The following is an 11,966-nucleotide window of genomic DNA, read 5'->3' as shown; positions in this document are numbered from 1 at the left end:
AATTGAAAGTCAATAAATGTTTTCCAAAATATTTTTCACGATATGAAATCATAAAGAAATTAAAAAATATATATACCCTATTTATAATATATACACGTTTTTCGTGAGTTGATTCTTCAGCCTTACATTTGAAACATAAGTTTCTCTCGTATGTCTTATATGTTGTTCGTAAACATGTGAAAACTATACATGAAAAAGTACATATATTGCATTTTGTCAGTGTAAAATGTGATGAAAACAAATCTCCTCTTTACATGTACATGACTTTTAAACGGAATGATACACAGACAGTGCTTGTTGATCTTTTAATATAAATGTGGAATACATTGTCGTCATGTTCTTTCCCTTTTGTTAGAATGATTTCAAATTTCAAGTCATTGTTTTAGATAATAAACGAAATGAATTGGTTTGAAAAGAACTACCGAGCCGAGGACATGGTCACAGTCATTTGAGAGTACATTTCATTAGTCTATGTATTTTAAACTGTAGACTTTATAAGATATTTTATCAAATACAACTTAAAAGTTAAGTGTTTTTTTTTTTTTTTTGTAAATTTTCATAAAATTATGACTAAGTCTTAAACTGGACGTTATTTCATCGAGCTACAAGGTACGTACTTAATGTGCTACGAATCTGAGTAGTAGTTTATTTTAAAATAAGTGCTACTGCCACCAAAATCCGCACCCACGATGGCTCCATCCGAGTTCGAGCTCCAAACTTTGATTCGACGCTCACCGCGCCGACCTACTACAATATTCCAATTACTAAGTATTTAATCCTTATTATACGGTATGAGTAAATATATGACCATTGAAGTGCCAGTAAGTCTCAGCGGACATAATAGTTCGGTAATTCAACAGTATGGGAATGGTTATGAATTATATTATATAATATATAACTCAAAATACCCCGAGATGCCGAGGGGTATTCCGTTTGCACGTATGTAATACCGGTATGACAGGAACAAATTTAAAAAAAAAAGAGTTTGCAAAGGTACATGAGTAGTTTCGTTATTTTTCGGTTGTTGGTTTTACAATGTTTGTTATTAACTCTAACGCTTTTTTTGTTGACGTGATTTCCGAGCCTGGGACAAATAATCGGCAAAAATGTGCACAAGCAGCAAGATAGATGGACAATTCAGACATCAAAATCCGCGAGAACCATGGACAAAACCGGAAAACCGGAAACAGAGATGATCTACATACACAGTGTATGTAACAAAATAAAATACAGTTACACATTAAAAAACTGAAGATAAAGAAAACAAGACAGCACAGGAAAACTAAAGCACTGGCAATACAAACTCTCATACATACATTAAAACGGAAGAGACGTCAAGTGATCAAAATGCAAATTGGTAAAATGTGAAGTTCGATGGTTGTCAATCCAGTAATACGTGATACCTTGTCTCGATCGTCTATTAGATGGGGGTGTCACCCCCCTTTTTCAAGTCCAAAGTACATGTTTCGGGTGAAGTCCCAAGTGAAATTTCACTTTTTGGTAAAGTCCAAATTCCGTGAAATTTGATGTACAAAGCACGGCTGTTTTGATATGTTAAGTCCATGAACTTGTGTGCCTAAGTCTAAAGTACACTCTAAAAATCCCAAGTCCAAAAAAGGAGGGGGGGGTGATGCTCTTTTAGATAGAATCTGCTCTAACAGATATGTCTTAGATTAACTAAATTCGTCTCGTACACCATTCATCTGGTATATGGTTGAGATAATGTTATCCTTACACGATGAATAGCGATCATTAAAAACGGGATTAAATATCTAACAAAAGACTATATTGAAGTCAACTTTGCTATTTATAATTAAGTACCTTTAAATATACCCAATATACTACTATTCAAAAGTACTAATTCTGGTAATGCTAAGAAAACAATATGGCTTTAAAGGTATTGTTTGTCAACAAAGGTTACATAAATCCCATCAACTATATGAATATTAGCCGCGATTGTTTGTTTTCTTTTTATTAGGATATTGTTTGGGCAGAAGTTATTGGAGGAATAATCCCTCTTGAAGTTAGGTGGACATTTATATTGACCTAGCGATCGATGACGTCTTTAGCATCATTAAAGGCATTTTTGTTCGACACTCGAGGTAGTTCGAATGGCAAAGAAAGACGGCAGTTAAATTATCAGTTACTTGGACATCCAGCAACTCTTGCACCTAGGGAGTCTTCTCCAACGAAGGGAAAGTTTTCTTTAAGTATCGGGAAGAAGATTGATTTATCGAAGGATAGTACATCGGCTGAAGTAAAAGAAAAACCCAGAAAGAAGTCCAACCCCGTCATTGTGCCGGAATGCCGGGAGGATACCAATCTTACGGACTATGAACAGAAGGACTTAAGTTGTTCCCCTATGCCAGTGTTCATGCGCGAAGACACAAACGATGTTCCCCTCACGGATGATCTTTTGAAGAATAACACATCGAAACCAACAGTATGTACAGAATGTGCGAATGTTGGATTATACACAAAGCTGTACAAATTGAGACAAATAGAAAACCACGATAGTGGTGGCCTTAGTCCGTGTTTCATTTGTGAAAAACGACGAAATATTCAGCGGAAGAAAGCGAAACCAGAAAAAGAGTTACTTATGTCAATAGTGTATCCTCATGACTTTTATGACAGGTACCAGAGTGTTAGGAGAAGTTTAAACACTCCTACAGACGATGGTGAAAGGAGGAGAGACCGAAAGAAAAAGTCCACGTCACATCAGAAAACTGTTCAGCCAAAAACCATTTCGAACTTTACCCTCCCGGAGACGATTACGGATAAGGATAAAATAATTCTTAAGCCACATGTTGTGAAATTCAAAGACAAAAACAAGCACACATTAGATCCGGAGGAAGTAGATGTTAAATATAATGAAATTGAACGCTCTGTCATTTCAAAACCTGTGCAGTCTCATACTTTGCCACCATTGCAGCCCAATACGACCCCAATGAAACCGAAGCATTTACGATGTCAGCCAATTCCGAAGGCTTATTTTATGGCAGCAGTTTCTTCGAAGAAGTTTTTAGGTGACAGTCAGTACTCATACTTTGACCAGCGGGGACCGTTCCGAGGAGTCTTGGTTTCTAAGAGTGAGAAGTTCGAGAGACCGAAGTTATCGGAAATTAAACATTGTAAGTACAATCGGATTGCCATTGCTACAATTTTTTGTAAAAATCTTTTCAGTACTGTAAAATGGGTTTCAAAGTGTAATAATTGTAATCATAAATTAATTAAGTATAAGTCCATATAAAATTCAGGCAATGCCTTTGGTAAGGTGATTCATGGTGTAGAAAAACCCACTGAACAAACGATGCTTTTTTTGGTCTTCATGTTATATATATTTACATGACAATGTACTTCTACAACGTAAGAGGATTGGAGTTAGAATGGCACCAAGTCAGAAAATAGCTTGCCATGCAGACAACATTTAGCATTTCCGGAGTAATGACAATGGTCTTCTCTGTATTTAGATGTGTACTTTTGAGAAAACTACACTTTAACTTCCCACTAAAATCTACCAAATCAACAAACCAAATCAAGAACAATAACTCTTGCGAAGTGCTAATTTCATGTACAATCTAAATAAATTTTATCTAAAAAGTGCAACACCCAATTGAAATGAAAAACCCAGTCTGAACCCAGTTACTGGTCTGGAACTGATTCTGAATAGGAGATATAAGTAAATTTGGTGGGTTTTTAACATGCAAGAATCATGCACCACCAGTAGAAACTTTACAAAGACTGCTACTTAAGTCACAAACTATGTTACAAACTGAATACAATGAGAACAGTCTAAACCAATCACGGCAAAAATCGGTCCGTTTTGAAGGTCCCTCCTCACCAGTTTTATATGTTGTGGACACTGGCAAGTCAAATTGAAAGAGTAATCAAGGGAACCAAGATTATAGCGGTATACAAAAGAATGCAATCCAGGGACAAAGACCAGACATAGAAAACCGACATACACAAAAAAGAACAGTAAGTAACTAAAATCATACATACAAGGTAATAAAAGCACATGAGCAATTCGGACTCCACTAAAAACTGGTAGCAAGGACCAGGTGCACCGGTAGGGCAAGCGTCCTCTGCTCCTCCAGAAACACCCGCCGAGTTGCTCATAAAAAGTCAGGTCCGGGGTAGACAAACGAGGAAAGGAAAACTATATGACCCGTTGAACAAACCAGTTTCCATGGCGCAGATGGATACACCATAACGATCCACGAGTTCACAATGACGACCATAAAACCATAGTGATGACTTCAATCTTGTAGCAAGAAAACCCTGTTCCAGAAGCCTGTTTGTTAGAGTTCTAGCGCGATACAAAAAGTCTGCGTAGTTTCGGCAAGCTCTGGCATAACGTATTAGTTGTGATATGAACACTCCATACGCAGGTGCTGAAGGGATGTTGCCGCAGATGAAAGGAAAGTTGACAATTCTTAATGAAAAGTCATCACGTTTGTCGTAAAGTTTGGTCAATAGTTTTCCTTTACCATCGATTTCTAAGTGTAGGTCAAGATACGAGACTGACCTTACAATGTCTGTAGTATCCTTTATCTCAAGTTCTTTGGGGTAGATGCGATGTATCAAATCCCCGAAATTAGGATTGTTTAAAGATGATACGTCTTCTATATAGCGGATACTTAGATTAAAGAATCTAGCCAAACGATATTCTTTCTTTCGGATCAAATAAGTTATAAAGTCAGCATCATAAGAGTGAAGGAATAGGTCAGCAAGTAAAGGAGCACAATTTGTTCCCATTGGAATGCCGACCGTTTTTTTAAAAAAACACGTCCACCACACTGGACAAATATGTTGTCAATTAAAATTCCAGCATTTTGTAAATATTTTCCTCTGTATATTTGGAATTATTTCTTACAAAGTATGAGGAATCTCTACCGAGAACTATATATCTAGGTGTACCATATTTTTGGAAAAAAACAACGATTTATAATGTTTTTAAGTCGGGATTTTATCTGAGTATGGGGAATAGAAGTATACAGTGTTGAAAAATCATAGGTTATATTTTATTCAGATAATAGTCTTGAACTGATTGTCTCCAAAAGATCTTTCGAATTTTTCAGGATCCACATTGAATTAATACCACTACGGGAGTAATAAGTGTTGTGGTAGGACTGCAGACCCTCTTTGACAGTTGTGAGTATAGAAGTTAAAAGTTTTGAAAGAGATCTGGTGGTACATTTTGCAGATTCAGCCATGAAATGTTGTTTCTATGGATTCTTGTGGTGTTTAAGAATCCAGTACATAGACGGTAAATCACAATCATCGTCCTTGATAGAGAGACCAAAAGAGGATAGCACAGATTTGTGGTTTTCCACAATCTCTTCTTTGGAGAGTGTGGTAGCAGTATAGGTGTTATCACTGTTATTATGTTCTACGTCTACCTCTGATAATAAACATTTGATGTAAAACGTTTTGCAGACAAAAACAATGTTGTTTTGGGCTTTGTCTGCTAGTACGACAACATATTTGTCATGTACCATAGACAATGTTTTTGCTACATCAGATCTTTGAAAACTGATGTAGCTTTGGCACTCATTGACCTACTTAAAACTTTCATTCGTTTCAAAATTTAAGACCTCACGGCCTAAAAATACACCTAGAATCCCTTTACGTGGTTTTCTGTCCACAAGAATATAAATATAACATGCATCACATGGCTATCGAAATGTATGGAATGGCCTCCACTATAAGAACATGTATCCTGGTTATGCTGAAGTCCTTTGTACCATTTTTTTAATTGTTGCTATTATATGCAATCACTCTTTCTTACGACAATGCAGCTCGTTCTTACGATTTAAAAATAAAACAATAAATTATTTGGAGTGCATTTTTTGTCAAAGTTTTTCAAGACCTGCGCGAGTCATGTCGCCTTTCAAAAAAAATATGATGAATTAGATCCTTTCAAATCACTCCATGATCCGAATAATATGGTTTTATATGAAATCAAATGTATATAGTTGGATTCGATGTATGTTAAAAGTATTTATTTCGACCCGAAGACATCTTCTAAGCCCCACGCCCCCTATCAAATGACCGTCCTTTATGATGAGTGTTTTGTCCACGAGTTTTCCTTCCGTTGACATTTCTGTGTACATACGACTAGACATTCGATTTCATACTAATGATATAAAACGGACCAACGATCATACAATAATAACGAGAATATGGTATATACGTCAGAGACAACAACCCCACCGGGAAGAAAATGTCAGCCCAAGGCCACCCATTGGTCTTCAACAAACGGCGAGGAAAACCTCATACCACAGGGCAGGCTACAGCTGGCCCAAAACATATTTATACACTGGCACAGCGAAAGAGTTGCCCCTCATGAAACATAAAAAATAAACTAACGATTTGAAAACATTATCATAACATGATATTGATGTTCGCTGCTCTATTTCATCAAGAATAACAAGGATTTCAAAGGGTTGTGAAATCTGTTAAGATTTTCCATTGAACAAATGAAGAAGAAAAAAATAGATATGAGGGTATCACCCCCCCCCCCCCACTTTTTGGACTTGGGATTTTTGTCATTTTTAGAGTGTACTTTAGACTTGGCGCACAAAACCATGGACTTTACATTTTAAAACAGTCGTTTCGTGGAATTTGGACTTAAACCAAAAAGTAAAATTGTACTCGGGATTTCATCCAAAATATGGAGTGTACTTTGAACTTGAAGCTTTTAAGTTTTTGGCGGGAGAAGGATTTCTCTAGATTTTTTATAAGTTTTGTCTCAGTAGGGATTACATGTATCTATTAAAACACTGAGAAATTACAATGATTTCATAGAAAACTTTCCTAATAATATTTTATAATGTGTTTAATGAAATTATGAACAGAAAAGTGGGGATCACTGGGCAAAAAATAATAATTCTTTGGAATGGATTAAGTTCAAAATTCTGACAAAAATGGCTGAACATGACTAGCGAGCATGACATGGCCGTTTGGAACAGGCATCTTTCTTTTTTCAGGGCTTTTGATTTGCATGACAGATTTGACTATGTACATGTCACTCACTTTCTCAAAAAGTTAGATTAAAGAATAAAACTTTGTTTTCTATTTCCAGCTCTGATTAATGTCGGCAGTCTAGGACTTACAGTCGGAATTCCAGAATACAACGAGAAACTTGCCACTCGTCAATCCTCCACGAACTCTTTCCTAACGAAAACTTTTTCCTCACTTACAAACCTGAATAGACCACAAAGCTTAAATCCAATCATGAAGGGCAAAGTTCGTCCACCGGGTTCTGTCGGTCACCGGAGCATGTAACATAAAACAAAAGCCTATACATGTATTTATCATAACATATTTGATTATCCATCAAGATACATACACCCTGTACCCATATTTTGTTTTAATTACCCAGAAGGAATATTTTTTTTTATATAAATTGTAGTATACCAGGATTCAATCAGTGATGTGAGAATTGTGATAGTCGAGCTTGTAGAGAGTTACTGTTATTTTCAAATTCTACACCAAGAAGTGAAATACAACGTTTTCAGTTTTTACTGGTTCAAGTGAAACAGTTGTATTTGGTTACGTTATTTCATTTACAAAATGTGTTACAAAAATATATAAAAAATCAACATACATGTACCAATGTTTTTTTTAACGTTTTACCTTTAAATCTTAATGTTATATGATTATGTCCTACACTTCTGAACCGAACTACTTCATATAAAGCATGCACAGAACCACGTTATAAAATTAACGAGACACTTGCCACAAAAGCAAAACGAATAGACTACAGTTTTATATTTCTTTCGTCCAAATTTGCATGTTAATAAATTTGTTTTGCGATTATTCTTTTTACATCTATCGCATGCTGTTCTGGACAAACTGAATTCTACTTTTAAAATCTTGCAATGATCCTCGCAGTCGATGTTTACTTTCCGAACTTACACTTACTCTGGGTGGTATATGTTCTTTTTGAGCTGGTACTTTTTTTGTTAAAGTAGCATTGGGCATCCAGTAACGCGAGTAGATGAACGGAAAATTCCAAGTTGAGTCTCTGTGAAGGAGATAACCTCCAGAGTTCAGATCAATATTTGGTAGGCTAACGGACTTGTTGAAATCGTGCGCAGTTTTTAATTTCGAAAACTCAAGGTCCTCTTCTTTAATTGTGTCTAGTGTCTGAATTTGTAATTTTCCAAAGCGGCGTTTTAAGTTAGATTTTTGTCTTTTAAGTTCAGATTTATTTGTTTTTGAATGATCCAACTCTGAAGTTGTCAGGGATAACGGTCCAGTTTTTGGTACTACAGCTTTGCTAATGGAAAGTCGTCGCCTAGTGCTGTCATATCGAATTGTCCTTATTGGTTTGCATCCATATCCTTTGCAATGTATGTATCCAAAACCAACGGGAATTGAAACTTGCGTCATTTTATAGTAGTTAACTATGCGATAAGCGTAGATTGACAATTAAAACGCTATACGCTTACTTTGTACTAAAGGTACCAGTCCATGTACTGCTCTTATTCTCACTGCTTCACCGTTCTTGTCACTGTATAAGTTTATACTCCTTTAGTGTTCCATATGAAGCCACATGGTTCTTAATATTTTATAGGTAATATTTGCTATTACACAAAGCTTTTCCTCTTTGTTGAAATGTATTAAAAGCTGTAGCGGTTCTAGTCCTATACCCTGATCAACAGCGGGTTTTGAATCGATCATTTGTAACTATTGCTGTAATTTAACACATTACGGTGAGGATTTCGTATATTTCTCCAAAATTTTCTCATCCAATGACAGTTTATATACCCTCTTCACAACTTATTTTAGGACTTGGTTCTTCCTGGGCAAATGTGGAATTCATTTATCTGTCCAATTGTTAAGCTTTGATTTCAAACGAGAGTCCATTCATTTAATCATTCATCTTTACCATGTATTAATTTGTTTACACCGAGTTTGAAATGGTCAATCTTAAGACTATATATTTTGCTTTATGTTTTTCATCATAGGGACAATAGAATACCGGAAAATTGTCCATTTCTTTGTGGCGCACTGCTGAGTAAACATTCAAAATCTCGATAGTTTACTTTCCCATCAATTAAAAGGAATGACTATATACGATTATTGTTGTTAAGTATATTTAACATAATTTGTTTATATAAATATTTGTAAAGTATCATGATTTCACGTTTTCTTAAATTTTAATTATACTTCAGTTTGATTCGAAAATATGATATGGTGTAAGAATTGTTAATGCTTTAATTGTACCGAAAGTTAACCCAGTGCCTTAGAATACATGGCCCTTCAAGGTCTTCAGGTGACATTAATCTATCAGAAAGACCATGGATGATACATGTATGTGAAACTAAGCGTAATGTGCAGGTACAACAGATATTAATTTATTGCATAGCAATATATTTCCCCCATAGAAATCCATGCAACGTCAGCGTGCAATACATTTCCATATTGCTCTTGTGCAAGTATAGTTAAAATTTGTGCCGTTATCCGTTACAAAAGTTCAAATCAAACAAGGCTAAATTATATTGCCATACAATAAAATGGTTATTGCATGAATACTGGAGAATGTTATCCCTCGTAGAATGTATATTGCACTCGTAAGCTCTTGAAATATCAAATTCTACTCGGGATTTTGTTCCCAGTATTCACGCAATAATCCTATAATATACAATCTGAACTGGTTAGAATTGTATTTTCTATGCGCGAATCGTAGGACTTTCTAGATCTTGTATTTCATGCAAGATATGTTTTCGGTATTTACGTGTTTAAATGGCTCGATGTTATATCGTAGGATGGCAATTTGTTTGAAAATGACACTTTAGGGCAGAAAAAATAAGCCACTGTCTGTATTGACACAATTTCATAAATCAAAAATAGTGTATCTTGCTAACACAAAATTTCTTCTTTTGGACTTTTCATGCCATATCTGGTTAACAAAAAATATACAATCTGAACGGGTTAGACGTGTATTTTATAATAATAATACAAAACTTTTTAGATTGCAATTAATGCGATACAATTATACCTAAAGAAAAACGTCGGCGTATCATTTGGTACCCCACAAGCAGATGCCATATTTATTGTTTAAAGAGTTATCAATTTTAATTAGAACATAAAAGATGCGGATCCAAGAGCTCGATCATGTATGCCCCTACACTCTTAAAATTGTTAATGATGAATCAAGGAAAGCAAGATTCTAGCGGAAATCAAAATAATGTTATCCAGATATGGAAAACAGACACACACAACAACGAACATAACATAATCAAATTAATACATACAAAGTAACAAAAGTAAATGAACAACTCGGACGCAAATGAAAACTGGGAGAGGTTAACAAAATGACAAGGTGGGTAAGGGCCATATTTGGCCCCTGCATGACTGAAAATTGAAAGGTTGATATGAAGAAGTTTTATCCTGTTGTTTTGAATAAAAAATTGGTGATTTAGGATGTTCAGCCAAAAATTATAAACATATCACCTTTCAGTGGTTGAAAATTTGATGCCCCAAATTTTTATATCAATATGCCGAAATTGGGAACTTTTTAAAAACAGTAGTTCGTGCCTCCGCCAACTTGACCCAAAATACTTTAAAGATTTCTAAATGCCACTTTGATAAGAGTCCAAATCAGTCAAAATATCCTTGGTTCACGTTGGTGGAGACCTTTGAAAATAACAAAATTAGCATTGAAAATTTGCAATATGTGTTTTTAGCATATTTTAGGCGTTTATAAAAGCGAACAAGTATAAAATGGTGAAAATGTAAATCCACATTTAAACAAATACGTCATCCATATCACATTTTTTCTTTAACTTCATGCTTATTTTGTTCATGTATAGTAAGGCCAAATATCGCCCATATCGTACCTTCTCCTTTACTGCAAATCATACATCATGTCAATTTTCATAGGTTCGAAGATAAAACTGTTTTGACCAACATAATTACTATCCAACTTTGTATTGACTGGCGGTTTCGACTTACCGCTCTTTAGCATACATTGTAAAAATACGTAACAGGGATGGGTCTAGAAATTTAGAAATTTATTTTTGAAAGGGGATGAACAACACATATTCGCAAAATCAACAATGACAGGGGTTGCACCCGCCCCAACCGCCGGCCTTGGTCCGCAACTGTCTACTTGTCCACTGTTTACATCATACAGTCGGTCACTGTCAGCAATTAATTTTATTTTTGTATAATGACTTTAATGCATATAGACAACTGAAGAAATAAATGATGCATATAAACAGCGCCCTGGAGACTTCTATATAAGATCTAGCATTCAGATATGAAATGGCATATATCTATATTCAAAATAATTTTCATTGCATAATGAACAATAAAATAACGACTATCGAAAATTGATGGAGATGAATTGGACACATGATTAGACATCCCTAGAGAAATGATTGGAACTATCTCTCGTGTTATTCCAGCGGCGGATCCAGACCCTTTGAAAAAGAAGGGTGGCAGCCGATGTTCCTCAGAAAAAAAAATGGGTGCTAGGACAGTATTTGCCATTTTTTGTCGATTTTACACATGAAAATGACAAATTTTCCAACAAAAAGGAGGGATGTCAACACCCTACACCCTCCCCCTTGATCTATCACTGTATTTCACATTAATTACGTCATAACAACCACACGAACATAATTTTTGTTATTTTAAGACATTATTATCAACGAACAAAACACCGGTGTAAACAAATTTTGTCCTTATCGAACGAAACATACAACATGTGTTAACAAAATCCTGCTCATACCAAACAAAACATACATGTACAACAATATACTACTTATCTCCTTTTTTGGTTCTTTTGATATGACAAGAATATGTATGTTGTATGTGTCAAAGAGACAACAACCCTACCGGGATGAAAATGTCAGCCCAAGCTAGTGCTACCGTTCGCAAACCTTTATGGTAAAACATACCCTAAGTTTACGGTTTCTGTACTTGATGCAAGTGAGACGGTTTAAACA

The 11,966-nt window shown here is 35.3% G+C and overlaps 1 protein-coding gene across 2 annotated transcripts; it reads left to right on the top strand.

Moving 5' to 3' along the window:
* Nucleotides 1–459: 459 nt before the first annotated feature.
* On the top strand, nt 460–7,824 carry LOC148613272 (uncharacterized). Of its 2 annotated transcripts, none has more exons than XM_088586583.1 (3): nt 460–609; nt 1,979–3,131; nt 7,088–7,824. In XM_088586583.1, the coding sequence occupies exons 2-3, from the start codon at nt 2,057–2,059 to the stop codon at nt 7,288–7,290; spliced, it is 1,278 nt and encodes a 425-aa protein (XP_088442709.1). In that variant the 5' UTR covers nt 460–609; nt 1,979–2,056; the 3' UTR covers nt 7,291–7,824. The 2 variants fall into 2 exon arrangements, with proteins under 2 accessions (XP_088442709.1, XP_088442710.1); XM_088586584.1 differs by lacking the exon at nt 460–609 and adding an exon at nt 618–1,210.
* The last annotated feature ends 4,142 nt before the right edge of the window (nt 7,825–11,966 follow it).

Source organism: Perna viridis, chromosome 6, assembly GCF_037379345.1.
Source record: "Perna viridis isolate PV_CMFRI_1.1 ecotype Kerala chromosome 6, ASM3737934v1, whole genome shotgun sequence".
Taxonomy (NCBI): domain Eukaryota; kingdom Metazoa; phylum Mollusca; class Bivalvia; order Mytilida; family Mytilidae; genus Perna; species Perna viridis.
The sequence above is the reverse complement of the archived record's forward strand: the minus strand, read 5'-3'. Positions and strand labels throughout refer to the sequence as shown.